Source organism: Eublepharis macularius, chromosome 19 (genome assembly GCF_028583425.1).
Source record: "Eublepharis macularius isolate TG4126 chromosome 19, MPM_Emac_v1.0, whole genome shotgun sequence".
NCBI lineage: Eukaryota > Metazoa > Chordata > Lepidosauria > Squamata > Eublepharidae > Eublepharis > Eublepharis macularius.
The window spans coordinates 13593397-13612306 of record NC_072808.1 but is presented as its reverse complement, the minus strand read 5'-3'; the positions used below and the strand labels follow the sequence as shown (position 1 = coordinate 13612306).

The 18910-nt window shown below is 42.3% G+C and overlaps 1 protein-coding gene across 1 annotated transcript; it reads left to right on the top strand.

Annotated features, from left to right (window-relative positions):
- The first annotated feature begins 9396 nt into the window (after positions 1-9396).
- Positions 9397-10335, top strand: LOC129346448 (olfactory receptor 13H1-like). Its single transcript, XM_055003800.1, has one exon. The coding sequence runs from the start codon at positions 9397-9399 to the stop codon at positions 10333-10335; it is 939 nt and encodes a 312-aa protein (XP_054859775.1).
- Positions 10336-18910: the final 8575 nt, after the last annotated feature.

The following is an 18910-nucleotide window of genomic DNA, read 5'->3' as shown; positions in this document are numbered from 1 at the left end:
CGAATTACACTTGCCTGGCAAGTGAACAGACTCATGCGTATTCCTCCCTGTATGTGTAATTCGTCAACTTGTAGCTTGGCTCTAAGTTATGGACCATACCACTATGTTGCCTTATGTACTATCTGTTGTGGGGATAAAAAAGGAAACAGTGTGGTGTAGTATTTCAGATGTCGAATTAGTTTGATTTCCATTTCTGCTAGAGAAGCTTCACTTCTGTCACACACTCTCAACCTGAACAACCTCACATGATTGCTGTAAAGATAAAATGGAAGAGAAGAGATTGTGTCAGGCTATGGATGACCAGGGCTCATTTCGAGGGGGAACGTGCCGGAACACAGTTCCGGCAGTTCCCCAAAGTGGTCACATGACAGGTGGCCTTGCCCACCTGACAGCCATTTTGGGCCTGTTTCAGGCCTGGATTTGGGCCGAAATGGCCCAGCTCGGACCTCTGTTGGGTGGTGGATCACTCTCCCACTCTGGAGCAGCCTGATCCTGAGCATTTTGGGCCCCTTTTTGGCCATTTCCAGCCCCTTTTTGCCATTTTGTGCCTAATTTTGCCATTTTGTGCCTAACAGAGCCAGTTTGGTGTAGTGGTTAAGAGCACGGGACTCTAATCTGGAGAGCCGGGTTTGATTCCCCACTCCTCCACAAAGCCAGCTGGGTGACCTTGGGCGAGTCACAGTTCTCTTGAGCTCTCTTAGCCCCACCCACCTCACAGGGTGATTGTTGTGGGGTAATAATAACACTTTGTAAACCGCTCTGAGTGGGCATTAAGTTGTCCTGAAGGGCGGTATATAAATCGAATGTTATTATTATTATTATTATTAATTTCAGCCCTAAATGGCCAGGATTGGGTCCAAAACGGCCAGGATAGGTGATGTCAGGGGGTATGGCATATGCAAATCAGTTATTCTAATGACACTGCCAGTGCTGTCAAGGGGTGTGGCATATGCTAATGAGTTATGCTAATGAATTCCTCCAGCTCTTTTTCTATGAAATGACCCCTGTGGATGACAGGATACAGCAGACAGATCTCTGGACAATTGCATCAAGACACAGGTTCCTGGTTAAATGGCTGTTTATTCAGAAATCAGATCATTTGCATATACAGATCCATAGTTTACTAAGAAACAAGAAAGTTTCTAAGCAGTAAAGCTTCCTTGACAGGAATAGGGACTTGAGGAAAGTACTCAAACATTCTCCTCCTCCCTAACCCACAAGTTTGAGCGGGAAGAAGTCTAGGAATCTCTGCTGGGGTTTATACACCAGCTAGACAAGACAGAAAGAGGCATAACAGAAAGGGTAACATTTCAGACACTACAAGGTCATTTCGGTGAGCTTCAAAGAAATACGCAGATTACACAGCTGCATTTTCAGGCAGTTAGGAAGAGAAACGAAAGTGATGCACATAGCATTTGCAATATGAAATCAAACCACAATATTGACCACTAGCATCCCCTGGAACAATGACATGGATGGAGGGATACAGACATACATGACAGATTGATATAAGCTGTTGAGCTGGAGAAGGCAGAAGTGAGCAGCAAGATGGAAGATATACCATCCTTTACATAACTGCGGGGGGGGGGGGTTAAGAACTCCCAATATGGTGTAGAAGATAGAAGATATGACTTCTTTGAGATCTAATGAGATCTTTCTCTTCACAAAAGAGTAATTTTCTAAAGAGGAATAGAAATGGCTACTGGATTTCAGAGAGAAATTCAGCAAAAAGGAATTAAGAGAATTCCAGTTAACAACCCTAGTGGTAATGCTAGTCGCAGATTCTCCAGATTGTATCATCCCCAGGGCTCATTTTGAGGGGGAACACGCAGGAACGCAGTTCTGGTAGTTCTCCAAAAAGGTCACATGTCAGGTGGCCACGCCCACCTGACTCTCAGCCATTTTGGGCCCGTTTCGGCCTAGATTGGGGCCAAAACAGCCCAGATCAGGCCTCTGACGGGTGGTGGATCACTTTCCTGCTCAGCAGTGGCCCAATCCTGACCATTTTGGGCTCCTTTTCACCCCTTTTCAGCCCCTTTTTGCCATTTTGGGCCCCATTTCTGCCCTGAATGGAGAGGATTGGGTCCAAAACAGCCAGGATAGGTGATGTCAAATCAGTTATGCTAATGACACACCTCTGGTGATGTCAAGGGGTATGGCATATGCAAATGAGTTGTGTTAATGAGTTATGCTAATGAGTTCCTGCAGCGCTTTTTCTACAAAATATATAAAAATTCTCTTTCTTATAATGTTGCTTTATATTTTCTGCATATGGTCAAACAGACTCAATACAGGACAGAATTCAAATTCTCAGTCTCAACTTTTCGATTCTTTCCTACTTCAATGTGATGTTAGTGTTCTCTATTCTCTATGGCAATGAAAAAAGTTCTTTCAAACTTGCATCTCATTGTAACATCACATTTCTACTTTTCTGCAACTTTGAGCATACATTTTTCTGTTGTGGATGTACATTTCAATTATCTGATGAAGTGAGCTCTGACTCGTGGGAATAAATTTTCTTAGTTGTTAAAGTGCCAGCAGACTTCTGTTTAATTTTTATAGAACAGACTACACAGGTGCCCTTTTGGAATGTATTGATGGAACTACATGATCTCTTTTGAAAATGCCATACCTCTTTACATTTATTTCCATCAGGGATATCTATGGTGTAGCTCAATAGTCATTTTCCAGTACATCCCATCCCTCAGAGATTTTCCTTAGTTATACAAAAATAATTGGGCCCCAAAAGACAGAATGCCCATAAAGTGATATACAGATTTTATAACTTGGGAAGTTCCAGTTTTGAACTTTCTGACCTTAGTAGGTCTCTATTCAAACTTTTTTCTCCTAGTATAGAATTTTTTTTAAAAAATTACATTCTCACTCTTGTTGTATCTGAATTATATGGGCATGGATGAAGAGAGATTTTAAAGGCTTGCCTCTCTGATGAAACCCTCCACACCAAATATATTTAGTGATTTCCTTTATATCTAGCTCCCCCCCCCCCAAAAGTGGGGATCCATAGTGACTTACAACATTATCTCCTTTTCAATTTTATCCTCACAAGAACCCTGTGAGGTAGGTTAGACAGAGGGCCAAGCTACACATGACGAATGACACTTGAACAGCAAGTGTATTTCTCCCTGTTCACTTGCCCTCCACTCAATCCACTTGCCGTTCAAGTGTCATTCGTCATGTGTAGCTTGGCCCTGAGTGTGTGACGGATCATCCAGCAAGCTTCCATGGCAGAGTGAGGATACAAACCTCACTCTCCCAGATCCTAGTCCAGAACTCTAACCACTATGCCACACTTGCTTTGAGCTGCTTTTTACTCCATTCTGCTTTTACAAGCAATAGAACGAAAGAGGGTGGATTACGCATCCATCTTCTGAGAAATTAGAACAAAATTCAAAACTGACCAAAACAATTTTTTTAAAAAATCCAGAAACATAGATATTTGAGAGTCGTGTGTACACTTTTTCCCTCATGAATGACAATTGTCAGAGGCCTAGCCAGCCATGTTATTTGAACACAATGAAAATGAACAGGAACCCCATGGGTTCTTTAGCATGAATGCACTTTTATTCCAGCATAAGCTTTAATTGACAGTTTATTATGAAATTCGGAAAGAACACTTTGGGATCGATTCTAAGCAGGTCTGCTCAGAACTAAAACCCATGGTATTCAGTGAGGCTTTGGGCCAAGCTACACATGACGAATGACACTTGAACAGCAAGTGTATTTCTCCCTGTTCACTTGCCCTCCACTAAATCCACTTGCCGTTCAAGTGTCATTCATCATGTGCAGCTTGGCCCTTATACTCAGGAATATATCTAGATCTCCGAAGCTAAGCAGGGTTGGCCTTAGTTAGTAATTGGATGGGAGACCTCCAAAGAAGACCAGGGTTGCAGAGGCAGGCAATGGCAAACCACCTCTGGTAGTCTGTTGCCATGAAAACCCCACCAGGGGTGGCCATAAGTCAGCTATGACTTGAGGGCACTCTCCACCACCTCCATTGGATAGAGGTACATGAAGAAATGCAAAAGATATTAAAATTTAAGTTTCTGGTGGATCCAAAAAATATGCTATTAAGTATCTTACAAAGCAATATTATTGGCAGCTAGAGTAATATTCGCAGCAAAATGGAAGGCAATGAAATGCCCAGACCTGAAAGAATGGAAGAATAAACTAAAGGAATATGCCACAATGGCAAAATCAACATCTTTTATACATAGCAGAGCGACTTCAGAATTACAAAATGGTGTTTTTTTTTCAATTATATAGCTGAAAATCAAGAACAAAATTAAATTAACACAGAAGGAAAGAGTTAGATAATACATGCTTATAATAAAAATGTTATTTAATAAAAATGGCATTCGATATGAAGATAGATGGAAAAGATAAAGATATTTAAATAGAAGTGAAATATTAAAAGTAAATTAAGTTTCATATAAATGTATGATATTGAAAACAAATGATTATAGTTTATTTTTTAGGTTCATATGTTTGTAAATTGCCCTGACCTAGATAGCCCAGGTGAGCCTGATCTCATCAGATCTCAGAAGCTAAGCAGGGTTGGCCTTGGTCAGTAATTGGATGGGAGACCTCCAGCAAAGACCAGGGTTGCAGAGGCAGGCAATGGCAAACCACCGCTCTTAGTCTCTTGCCATGAAAACTCCACCCTTGCTATAAGTCAGCTCTGACTTGAGGGCACTACACACACACACATTTGTAAATTAATATAAAATATATATATAAACTGGGAATGAAAAAGAAAAGATTAAACGTGACTGTGAGAGTTTATTAAATTATCAAACATTTCCTTCAGTACATCCAATAAGTGCCTACCCTGAGGCTTGAGCAATATGCATGTTGAAATGCAATCTTTAAACATGTTTTTTTTAAAGGACCAAGGACGAATCAATTAAATTTCTTTAATTGGTTGGCGGTCCTAATGGCAGCTCACAGTATTCCATTACCATCCAAATTGTAAGAATCTATATAGTTTGATTAATGAACTGTTCTTCTCTGTGAAGGCAGTAGAATCTCCATCTCACTTTCCAGTGGGACATGCCATGATAAACCTAATTGCTCATAAGCTCTGAAGGGATTTAGAAAGAAAGTTTATCAAAAGGCATTGATATAAACACAGTCCCTATGTATGTAAGGTTACGTCAAGCCTCAACCGACTTGCGGCAACCCCATAAGGTTTTCAAGGCAAGACAAACAGAGGTGGTTTACCATCGCCTGCCTCTACATAGCAACTCCAGACTTCTTTAGTGTTCTCCCATCCAAGTAGTAACCAGGGCTGACACTGCTTAACTTCCAAGATCTGATAGGATGGGGCTACTCTGGACCAACCAGGTCAGGGTAAAGAGAGAAATGGGAGTTTCTAATGGGAACTGCTGGAAGAAACTTCTTTGAAAATAGGCCTGACAAAAAGCATCAGTTCCCATTTGATTATTTCCAGCTTTCAAACGTTCATTTGCTTGAGCTTGTTGTGAGGAGCCTGATAGTATTTTTGACAGGATCAAAATAAGATTTGATGTATTTTACTCCTTTCTAAGTCAAATGTGCTCTGACATCAAAGACGGTGAATGCAGGGAGCTACTCACTCCCTACATGTTTTCCAGGTAAGTGTTTTCATAACAGTGCAAAGGTCTTGAGAATGGAAATACAATTTGAACTTGAAGGTTATAAAAGACATGGGCATAAATCAGTTTGATTTTTAATTATCGTACATCCAATCGTGATAGATAATCAACAAAATTAGCTTTGCTTCAGAGTAAACGGCAGGGAAATCTCAATCCAATAATCATTTTCTGAGGTAAATTTTGAACTTCTTATTGTTTCAGAGCCAGTTACTGGAATTTTACATTTTTGATTAAAAGAGTCAGTAAAGCCTAGACGTTTGTGGGGGATCTGTTCCCTGGATCCACACAAATGGCAAAATCTGTATATTTATGCAATAGAAAAGAACAAGAGTCCAGTAGCAGCTCTAAGACTAACAAAATTTGTGGTAGGGTAGGAGCTGCGTATCCAGGGAGGCATTGGTTTACTACCTCCTATTCCTGAAATAACTAGATTTCCCACAAAATATAACAAAGTAGGGATTGTGCAGTAGGAATAAAAATGGAGTACAGACCGCATCATGTGATCAGTCCTCACACTGCAAATAAATAAAACAGATGAGTCACAAATCCACAAATGGTGAGATTCTACTGAGGGCCAAGCTACAAGTGACGAATGACACTTGAAGGGCAAGTGGATTGAGTGGAGGGCAAGTGAACAGGGAGAAATACACTTGCCGTTCAAGTGTCATTCGTCACTTGTAGCTTGGCCCTCAGTCTCAAATTTTGAAAACCATCTTTTCACTTGAAGAATATTGAAAAATTCCAGGAAGTATTTCTCTGTGGTTTGCTACTTCTCTAGAGTGAGGGTGGATAGCATCTTCAGATTGTGGGAGCTAATGTATAGTTTGCTACTCAAGGTAACCTCTGTGCTGTGTGAATATTACAAGTCTGAATATGAAGGGATTCATAGTTACCTCACACATGTGTTGAGGCTGGACTGCCCAGTCATTAATTTGGAAGCAACAGAGGTGTAGGGTTTCCAATGTTACAGATGAGAGACTATGGGCCAAGCTACACATGATGAATGACACTTGAATGGCAAGTGGATTGAGTGGAGGGCAAGTGAACAGGGAGAAATACACTTGCTGTTCAAGTGTCATTTGTTATGTGTAGCTTGGCCCAGAGATGTCACAGGGCCAAGCTACAAGTGACAAATGACACTTGAATGGCAAGTGTATTTCTCCCTGTTCACCTGCTCTCCACTCAATCCACTTGCCAGGCAAGTGTCTTTCGTCATGTGTAGCTTGGCCCTCAGATTTCTTTACTTCAAGCGAAGTTTTGGACCAAAGGTTTATTACACATTGATAAAAGTCCATCAGGCCAGTACAAGCCAAATTTGGCCCAACTGGCCTGTTCTAAACTGTTCTTTAATATGTCACATACCTGTCAATGAGTAAAAAAATAATAATGGTGTAACCTTCTAGAAGGTCTAGCGTTCTAACCAGAACTAAATTAAATGGAAATGTGGAGTTCTCTGAAGTTATATTATTAAATTTCGTATTTGACTATGAAAATTAAATCAGCACATAAGAAATGTCTCGTTTTGAAAATGCATGAAATAATGCAGTGTTTCACTCTGGTGAGAACATTGGTTGACCTTTGATTCTTGAGAAGAACTCAGAGTCTTTCAAGGTTTTCTACGTTTTCAAAAGATGTCATTGAAATAATCTTGTCTGGCGTCCTGCCTCCCATGAGTAGAGGAAAGTTTAGCTTGTACTAGCCCTGTGGAATTTTATTCAAAGTGTGATAATACTGGTTCCATTCCAAAGGCTTTCCTGAAATAACATGTTTGAATTGTCCAGGAAACATGTAGGGACCATAGCTCAAAGGCAGAACCAATGATTTTACTTAAATGGCTCCAGTCCAGGTTCATGGCGTACCATTTGCCAAAGATATACCATCCTGGATGACCTGTTAGGGGTCTCAGCCAACAACCTCTCACTTAAGGAGTGGATGTACAAGTCAGGTGCAGTGATGGATCGGCTATCAATATTAAAATCTAAGGCAGCTCCTTGGTATAAACTAATCAAATTTGACCATTTAAGATCTCCCTACCTAGCCAGTATTTCTCATTACAACCTCAGAGTGTCTTTCACTGCTCTGCGCTGCCAGATGATGCGGACAGCTCTTTTGGCAGGGCGTTATTCTCACACCCCTATGGAACATCGCACCTGCATTTGTGGATTACCTACAGTGGAGAACCTTTCCCACTACCTACTTCATTGTCCATTATATAGTGCACCCAGAGCTAAATTCTTGGCCAGAATCTTATCAGTCACAAACACGTATTCTGAAATTGAGAAGATTGTGTTTTTGTTATCTGACACTGATGATCATGTGTCCTATAAAGTGTCTCAGTTTGCACTTGCAGCCAAAAAGATAAGATCTAAGGCGGTACTGAATGAGGCTGTTTCGTGATTCCTGGGATAGTTTGGCATACTGTACTGTTTGAATTAATTTTAAATGACCTTTACAAACTGTGATAATGGATTTAACTGTTTATTAGTCGATGTTTGGTAAATTGTGACGACCTATGGCTATAGACAACAAACTCTTTGGAGGTTCACGGCACATCCAGTTCTTTATTGGAGAGCAGCAGCCCTCTTCAGAAGTATAGTTTTGGTGTTCCAACTGTACACAACGGGAGCATGCATCACTTGAAACCTTCCTGATACACACAGTCACAATTGTGTGCAAATAGGGCAATGTATGTACTTTCCAGCTTCGATTTATATGACTGGAAAGATGGACTTTTGAGGGAACAGGTTCTACACATTCCAAAGCAATAGGCTCATGGAAAAATACACCGGTTGCCCTATTCATGAAAAATGGAGACCACACATATTGAGGGGGTGCACTCCCGCTGCATATGGTTAGAGCACCAAAACTGAATGTCTGAAAGAGCTAAGTTTTTAGGCTTAATTTCCAATTGAGCAAAATGGGACCTGCCTCTGAGCAGACCTGCTCGATTATCTTTATAATGAAGCAATCAAGGCCACACTTTGAGGTGGATGAGAGACCCAGCTCAAAGCTTTGCTTTTGAAGTATGCCTTAACATCCAGAGGGGACTCCCATAGGTCCATTAAATTGAGAAAATAAAACATCTTAACTGGACCACTGGTTCTTGATGCAGTAGAAAAGAGCAAGGGTCTAGTAGCACCTATAAGACTAATAAAATTTGTGGTAGGATATGAGCTTTTGTAAGTCACAGCTCCAGATGGGTAGCCACGTTAGTCTGTCTGAAGCAGCAGAAAAGAACGAGAGTCCAGTAGCACCTATAAGACTAACAAAATGTGTGGTAGGGTATGAGCTTTCAGTGAAGATGTGAGCAGTGAAGAAGTGAGCTGTGACTCACAAAAGCTCATACCCTACCACAAATTTTGTTAGTCTTACAGGTGCTCTTTTCTACTGCCACAGACAGACTAACACAGCTACTTGTCTTGGGGCCAAGCTACAAGTGACAAATGACACTTGAACGGAAAGTGTATTTCTCCCTGTTCACTTGCCCTCCACTCAATCCACTTGCCAGGCAAGTGTCTTTCGTCATGTGTAGCTTGGCCCTCGGTTCTTGACAGGAAGACAGAGTGATGCTTAGCCCATACAGAGACCCTTCCTTCTTAAGAATTGCATGCTGGTCCCTTGAGTTATAATGAAGGTGAACGTTAATCCATTTATTCCTGATCTACTCCCTGCCACTCCGTAAAAACATCTTAGACTATCTGCAGCCCCTCTTTCCTTTATTCCTCATAGAGAATCACTCAAGATGCCCGTGACCGATGAAAATCAGACCGTGGTAACACAATTCATTTTGGTTGGACTTTCAGATCATCCACAAGCTCAGCTCGTTCTCTTCTGGCTGCTTCTGGGCGTCTACTTCCTCACTCTGCTTGGCAACGGTCTTATGATCATGGTCATTATTGCTGATTCCCATCTCCACACGCCGATGTATTTCTTCCTCAGCAACCTCTCCTTGATAGATATTTTCTACACCACTAGCAGCATACCTCAAATCCTAGCCAACTCTTTCACTTACAGGGCTTCTATTCCTGTCCCGAACTGTCTAACTCAGATGTACAGTGGTCTCTTTTTTGGGATGACCGAGTGTCTCCTTCTAGCGGTCATGGCGTATGACCGATTCGCTGCCGTGTGCCACCCGCTTCATTATACCTTGATCATGAGCAATAGGCTGTGCACCTGCTTGGTGGCCGCGTCTTGGATTATTGCTTTTCTGTTGACAGTGATCCCGATCTATTTCATGCCAGTCAGCTTTTGTGGTCCGAACCTCATCAATCATTTTTCATGTGAAGCTCAGGCTGTCTATACCCTGGCCTGTTCCAACGTCCGCATCAATGAGATCTTCACAATCGCACGAGCAATTCCCATTTTAGTGGTTCCCTTCGTCTTCATCATGGCGACGTACATTCGCATTGGCCTGGCTGTGTTGAGGATCCGATCAGCCGAGGCTCAAAGCAAAGCATTCTCCACTTGTGGCTCTCATCTGATTGTGGTCGGCATATTCTATGGCTCAGCCATGTCTGCGTACCTTCGGCCCCACGGCAAATCCTCCTCTGATCAGGACAAGTTGATTTCTCTGTTGTATGGGACACTGACTCCAATGCTCAACCCTATAATCTACAGCCTGAGAAACAAGGACGTAAAGGGAGCTATATACAGAGTAATCAAGAAGAAACTGCCAGAATGAGATTATTATTCTATGGGGAGGGGTGTGTATGTAGAACTTACACACTATGAAAATCTTTGCTCATATTGTCTTTGTTCAATTGTGGTTTTTCTTTACCTACTGTCTAAATAAACTTTCACTGTTTCTTTGAAACAACATTCACATATTATCTTGTTTCTTTAATTTTTTTTTAAAAGTTTATGTATTTGTGCAAAGCAAAAAAGAAGAAAGAAAGAGAAACACAAAACAAAATGGTGGTAAAATGTATACATACTATTCTAGCACTGAGTTTCAGTGCCCGTGGCTACCCATCTTGATCTTACACTATGGAACACATGACTTACATGACTTTACAACATGACCTAGAATTGTGCTGTTGGTCTGGCAATTAGGACAGACCAACTGGTACAAAGCTTTCTCCCTCTACCATACCCTCTTGCTTGCGGTCAGCATTCCATATGGCTTGTTGATGATCCTGAAGTGTTGGGCACAAAACAAATGTCCCTTTAGCTCTGAGGCAAGATTGTGTTTGTTGGACATCGTGACTCATGGCAGCCACAGGCATAGATGGTTTGAAAGGGGGATTAGACTAATGGAGGATAGGTCTATTGCTGGCTACTAGCCATGGTGACTAAAGGGTTCTTCCACATTGAGTATACCAGTGCCAGAAGGCAACATCAGGGGAAGGCCTCAGACTCTATTCCCTGTTGTTGGCCCTCTCTAGCAACCGGTTGGCCACTGTGTGAGCAAGAAGCTGAACTAGATGGACTGATCCAACAGGGCTCTTCTTATGTACTTATGATAAGCTAGCAGCAAAACAAAGTGAAGAAAGCCTTGTGCAGACTTGCTGGGAAGAAAAAGATGCTTGGTGGCCTTGAATCAGGCACAGTGTTAAATGTTATGTGGTTTACACCCAGGGTTCTGTCAAACCAGATGAGCACTGGGAGTTCAAGTTGAAACATAATGCCCAGGCACATACATCCAATACTAATGACTAGAGATGGGCACAAACTGGGAAAAAACGAACCATGTGGTTCATGGTTGATCAAATTTCATGAACCAGGAACTTTCACAAACCTGCCCCTGGTTCGCGAACTGGTTCATTTGGTTCATGAAAATGTCACATCCAGGTCAGAAAATCATCACTTCTGGGCCAGCAGAAGGTCCCTTCCGGGTCAGCAGAAGGTCCGAAGGAAGTCCATCCCCTGTTGTCTAAGAAACTGATTGATTGGCACCAGGCTGTCTGCAGTGATGAACCAAAAAATGAACCAAATGAATGAGCCTAAAGTTCGTGGCAGTTCATCAGAAATGGGATCTGACAAACCACTGGTTCGCAAACCATGAACCGGCCTGGTTCATGCTTAATTTTGGTTCGTATTTCGGTTCGTGCCCATCTCTACTAATGACCCTGGAGTGCTGCTGTTTACCCCGAAAGGGCAACTAATGTATTAGCCCATCACTACACAGCTAGCCCATCAATACATGCATGTTTCCCCAACAGGACAGATAGCAGCTTCCCGGGGCCATTTCCGATCAGGAAATCAGCACAAGGGAAAGGCTTAAATGCTCCTCTCCTTGCATGGTAAAGCCCCAATCCAAGTTGGGTTCCTGCAAAATCAGAAGCTACCTTAGGGCCAAGCTACACATGACGAATGACACTTGAACGGCAAGTGGATTGAGTGGAGGGCAAGTGAACAGGGAGAAATACACTTGCCGTTCAAGTGTCATTCGTCATGTGTAGCTTGGCCCTTAGACTCTTTACTGAGCTTTATATTTTTCTGTGCTTTCACAGCATTGCCAAATATGCTGCTTATGTAATACTTGGTGCAGCCATCAGAAACAGGTGGTAAAGCTTTTCCGAGATTGCAGTACTTTAGGTTGCTGGCACGGGGTTTGCCTTTGAATGCTCCTCCATGAAAAAAAAATAGTCCTGTACAAAGTAAAATTTCCGTTAAGGTAGATTAGGTTTTTTTCTTTTATGGGAGTGTTCAGACAACCAAACACATACCACACAGGTGCACGGCGCATGCAGGCCAAAGCAATAACAGCCCAAGAAATGTGTTTTTGTTTTTCTTATTTTTTTCTTATTTTATTTTATTTAATTCTCCCACTTGCCCCCTGCTGCTCATACTACCCTTCTAGTATGTCATTTCCTCACCAGCTACACTCCCCATGCTCCAGTGAAACAAACAAGGTGAAAGTGCTTGAGAATAAACAAGTGTATGGGAGGGAGGGAGGAATCATAGAATCATGGAAGGAAGGAAGGAAGGAAGGAAGGAAGGAAGGAAGGAAGGAAGGAAGGAAGGAAGGAAGGAAGGAAGGAAGGAAGGAAGGAAGGAAGGAAGGAAGGCAACTGGCATTTGGTGAAACAGACATTTTTCCTGATCTCTTTAGTTTCAAAATAAAGCAAAGAAAGGAGAAACAGACAGAAACAGACACACAACCACTTGTAAACGGTATGTGTAAAAGTAGTGTTACAAACTAGCTTGGAGAAAAATGGCCTGCCTGTTTAATAGAGGCTTGCTGGGGTCTTTTTTACCAGGTGATGCTATTTACTTCCATGTAGTAAAAAGCATCAACGGCCCATTTCCACATGTTAAACTTCTATGGATCCAGGGTCTCTTTGGGAGGGAGTAATTCTGAACACTTTGAAAGAGGCTGTTGTGACACCCCTCCTGGAGAAGGCATCCGTGGAACCCAGTGACCTCAACAACTACCACCCCATGGCCAATGTTCCATTCTTGGGAAGCTGCTCAAGCGGGAGGTGGCTAAACAGCTTCAGGTGGTCTTGGAGGAGATGGACTATATAGATTCATTTCAACATGGATTCAGGAATGGCTTTGGGATGGAAATGGCTTTCGTCTCCCTGGCCTTCACTCTTAGAGTGATGCAGGAGTGCATCCATGTTGATTCTGGGCCCCTCATTGGCTTCCAATATCATTAACCATGGCACGGATGACCAGAGGGTGGTTGAGTTGAGAATAGGGTACCGTGCTTTGGTGGCTCTGCTCTTACTTGACCAATCAATTCCAGAAGGTGGTGCTGGGAGGACAGCTCCTTCGCCCCATAGCATTTACGCTATGGCTGCTATAGGCTTCCATCTTATCCTCTATGGTATTTAACATCTATATGGAACCATTGGGAAGGGACATCCGGTGATTTGGAGTGAGGTGTCACCAGTATGTGGATGGCACCCAACTCTAATGCTCCTTATCAGCTAAGCCTGGTGGGTCTATAGAAGTCCTGAATAGGTGCCTGGAAAGGTCATGGGATTGATGCAGGCCAACAAACTGAAGTTCAGTCCAAACAAGGAAATGAGGAAAATCTTTCTCATTGACATCCATGGCACGGATGACCAGAGGGTGGTTGAGTTGAGAATAGGGCACCATGCTTTGCTGGCTCTGCTCTTACTTGACCAACCAATTCCAGAAGGTGGTGCTGGGAGGACAGCTCCTGGGCCCCATAGCAAATTACACTATGGCTGCTACAGGCTTCCATCTTATTCTCTATGGTATTTAACATCGATATGGAACCATTGGGAAAGGACATCCAGGGATTTGGAGTGAGGTGTCACCAGTATGTGGATGGCACCCAACTCTAATTCTCCTTATCAGCTGAGCCCAGTGGGTCTATAGAAGTCCTGAATAGGTGCCTAGAAAGGTCATGGGATGGATGCAGGCCAACAAACGGAAGTTCAGTCCAAACCAGGAAATGAGGAACATCTTTCTGGTGGCAAGGTAGTATCAGTGGAGGTCCATCCAGGCTAACTTTTCCCTCTTCTTCCTGCAGCTATTTAGCCTGGGGATGGGGCCAGAGGTGCAGGCTAAAGGCCTTTCAGCTCTTAGCTTGTGAGAGTCCAGCTCAGATTTTGTTTGTTTGTCTGTTTATGTAACTTGGATCCCCCCCTTTTTTATGCCACTTTGTACGCCTCCAGACAGAAAAGTGGCTTTAAAATGCTTCAATAAATCAATAATGTTGTATTGTGCTCTGTGTGTTGTCTCTCTGTTGCCACCATTTTCCTATCAGGTTCATCTATTCCCTGGAGCTCTAAAGAGATCTGATGGGACATTGCCAAACAGTCACAATTCCCCAAACTACAGCATTTCTTTAAACAGACCTGAATCACTCAGAAGCAACTAATTGGTTTTGGTTACCAGGAATTGAGATGGCTTATTCCAAAATCGCTTCAAGATGAGTTCTTCTCTTGACAACTTCTCCTCAAACTCAATCCTGTGGAGGGGCTGTTATTCACCCCTCCCTCATTTTTTGTAATACCTTGAGTACGCTCTTCTTTTTAGAAGCTGTTTTAAAGTACGTAGCTGAAAAAACTTAACATTCAAGATTCTCAACCTGAAGTGAGAATTTCCCAATGGTTGAAATCCTTCTACTTCCTCCAACCCAGGTGAGTGTTTACTCCTAACACATGGAAAGTGAAGGAGATTTTTAAGGAATCTATTTTCAAAAGTTCATGCCCTGTTTGCTTCTCATGGTGCTGTCTTATACTGAATCAGATCGTTGATCTATCAAGTTCAGTACTTTCTGCTTCGACTGGTAGCAATAGTTCTCAAGGCCTTGAGTACTCCAAGACCGACTACTTGGTCCTTTTAACAGGAGATGCCAGGAACTGAACCTGGGATCTTGTGTGTGCTAAGGAGAGGTTATACCACTAAGAGACAAGCTACAAGTGACACCTGACACAGGTTGGACACTTGTCAGCTTCCCTCAAGTTTTGATGGGAAATGTAGGCATCCTGGTCTTGCAGCTTGGCTCTCCAACTTCTGTCCGATGGACTTTTCAACTGTCACTTGTCCAACATTCCGCCAAGCTGCCTACATTTCCCATCAAAACTTGAGGGAAGCTGACAAGTGTCCAATCTGTGCCTTTTGCCACTTGTAGTTCCGCTCTTACTCAGTAATCTTGGGTGAGTCACTGTCATGCAGCTTAAGCTACCTCACGAGGTTGTTGTGAGGAAAAATAAGGAAGGGAACATCATACACACAGCTCTGAACTCTGAAGGCTGAAATAAAAATGTACCTGACGGATAGTTTTGGAGTGCAATCCATGCTAATTTGATGGCTTTGTAGAGTGTAACTCTGCCTAGGATGGCACTGAGAGAGTGCCATCCTAAACAGTTACTCTTCTAAGCTCATTGACTTCGATGAACTTAGAGAAATGTAAGCCTTTACAATTCAATGCAATGTCAGTCCAGTATAATCCCAGTAGAATCACGCTGGAGTGTGGTAATTCTGTTTAGTTTTGTGCACAGTAAGTGTTGTAAATGGTGCTGCTGAGCAATATAAAATTAAAATTGAGAGCAATCAATAAGCCAAGTTCTGGAACTCTTTCAAAATCAAGACTTTAGCTAAAGGGAATGCGTTAGATTTCCTAGCAGATGTGAGGAGATAGCTGTGTCTGCAGTATGTCATTTGTCTTTTTTTTCCCCATTCCCATTTGGTGTTTGTGTGTGTGTGTGTGCTTTCGTTCCAAGAAATTGCAGAAAGGAGATGAATTAACTCTTCTTCCCCAGAGCCTTGACCTAAATTTGGGCCTTCTGCATTGGGGGGCGGGGGGGGGGGTCCTGCTAAAAAGGAGGTCTGATCAAGGATTTCCCACTTCACATATAATTCGGTCCTGTTGCATTTGTGACAACTGACCCATTCCATCACACCAGCTCTTTTGCATAGACACAGAATGACTCTGACAAAGCCCTGCTCACGTCTGCAATGATTTTGTTTAACTAGTGGCCCTAGGGTTCCCAGTTCCAGGTTGGGAAATTCCTGGAGATTTGGGGGCATGGAGCCTGGAGAGGATGGGATTTGGGGAGGGAAGGTACTTCAGAGAGCGATAATGCCTTACTGTCTACTGTCCAGAGTAGCCATTTTCTCCAGGGGAACTGATCTCTGTTGCCTGGAGGTCAGTTGTAATTCCAGGAGAATGCCAGCTACCACCTGGAGTTTGGCAACCATAAATGGCTCCTAGTGATCCTAATGATTCTCGCGTTTCTAGCTAGAGTCACTCGGATACAGATACAATGCATCAGAACTAAGATAACAGAATGCAGTGTGAGAATGATATACTGTCTTTATTTCTGAAGAATGCTGAAAATAATATTGTGTTGATAGAATCATAGTGTTGATAGACTCACATAAGAAGGATGGAGACAAAAATTATTTCAATGAGGTATACAGGTCCTTCATACAATGTCTGACACTCCAGTGTACATAAAAGTTTCTGATGTATATGTGAGCTTCCCGTATACACTCATGCAATGCTATCAGGCGTGTGAGTGCCATCAGGTTGCAACCAACTTAGGGTGACCCTATCAAGAAGTCTTCAAGGCAAGTCAGGAGGTTTGCCGTTGCCCTCCCCTGCAGACCAACCCCAATCTTTCTTGGCAGTCTCCCATTCGCATACTTCCCAGAGCTTGCTTAGCTTTCAAGATGTGATGAGATCAGGCTATCCCACAGTGCCTCCCCACCCCAGGCAATAGTATTTCAAGACTTAGCAACATCACCTATAGTAGCATCTTGGGCTTGTGCACTTGCTCATTTTTCAATACATGCTATTCTACTCTTCTGCTCTCTCCAACCAGGACAATTGCTACACAAAATAATATATAAACACAGATCAGACATTTAAAATCACAATATGCAGAAGCCGGGTGGGGACGGGACTTTTTAATTTTCCAGGACATGCTGATTTACAGCTTTCCTAGGGAGAATCTGATGCAAAAGTGCTGAATTAAGATTCATCAAGACGATCGATGCTCTCTCCCCAGGCTTGAACAAGAATTTGGGCTTTGTCACTCCAGGAAGAAGGTGCTAATAGCTCAGCCAGTTTGAAACAAGAGAGAAGAAAAATCAATTCATTCAGGGCAGCGGAGAACCGTTGGAGATGGGGAGAGTAGAATTAACATGAAGTCAGAGGAAATCAAGGCAGGTATAGGATAAAACATGACCAGTAGACCCAATTAACATCTGTAAATAGCACCCATCCTGTACAGATGTGAGTTTGTCCCACTCGTCTTCTTTCACCCTGTACTCTCTTTGACCTATTCTGATTTGATGTTAATCCTACTGTGCCCGTATTCAATAATTAGGAGTGGTCCACACCCACTCTGAATGGATTGATGTCTTATTTGTTCACACTGGCCTTCCAGTTTGGTGTCGTGGTTAAGAGCAGCAGGACTCTAATCTGGAGAACCAGGTTTGTTTCCCCACTTTTCCACTTGAAGCCAGCTGGGTGACATTGGGTCAGTCACAGCTCTCTCAGAGCTCTCTCAGCCCCACCCACCTCACAGAATGATTATTGTGGGGATAATAATAACATACTTTGTAAACCGTTCTGAGAGTGGGTGCTACGTTGTCCTTAAGGGCCATACATAAATCAAATGTTGTTGCTGTTGTTATCTTCCTACTTCCAGGAAGGATAACTGTCTTCTTTTCGAATTTGCACAAGATGCATTATAACTATTAATTAAAATAGCATAAGGAAAGGCTTCATGAATCTTTGATAATCAATTGCGTAAATACTCTGCTGTTTTTCAATGATAGACTCATATAGAAAGGATGGAATCAAACAGAATTTGTATTAGTTTCTTGTCCGTCAGATCCAGAGGAGTTAGCTGTGTTTGTCTGAAGAAGCAAAACAGAAAAGAGTCCAGTAGCACCTTTAAGACTAGCCAGCTTTACTGTAGCATAAGCTTTCGAGAACCACAGTTCTCTTCATCAGATGCATGACAAAGAGAACTTTGATGCATCTGACGAAGAGAACTGTGATTCTCAAAAGCTTAATAAAGTTGATTAGTCTTAAAGGTTCAACTAGACTCTTTTTTATTTTGTCAATCAGAATTTCGATTTAATTTTCTTTTTCACCTTCCATATCATATATTCCAGGTATTTGTGCAACTAAGAAAAACTTGACTATTTCTTTAATAACATTTGCAAACCTAAACAAGGAAGAGAATCTAGCATGTTCAGGCCTTTTCTTTTACAGCTTTATTCTTCTTGTAACTTCCAGGGTAATCCTAAACAGAATTACTCCATTTTAAGCCCATTGAAATCATTGGGCTTCGAATGTTTAGGATTGCACTGAGTCATACAATGCGGATTTGGACTTTTTGGGTAATAAAGTTAAGATATTGAAAGACGTCCCATTTCTAGTTCGGAAAAGACGTTTTAAGTATAAAAAGTTCGCAGCTCTTCTGAGAGAACGTGGAATAAAGTACAAATGGTTATTTCCGGAAGGAATCTGGTTCAGTCACAAAGATCAAGCTTTCAAGTTATTATCAGAAGATCAACTAAGGGATTTTGAGGATAAAAATCCGGAATTTCAGTGCACCAAGCAAGACGAAAAGGAGAAGTCTGAGGTGGGGGGGAGGAAATGAGCACTGCGGCTGCAGCTGCCCAGAGAGAATTGCGTCCGGGACCCAGGAGGGGAAGAAAAATTTAATTTGAATTTAAATTGTAATTTGCATTTAGTAAGGTCAACCACTCCATCAATATAACATAAAGCTTTAACTTTTGAATAATGGCAGTATGAAGGGAAAACATTTTGTGTAGCATAGCTGTTGCATGTTGTAGTTGTTGTGGTTTTT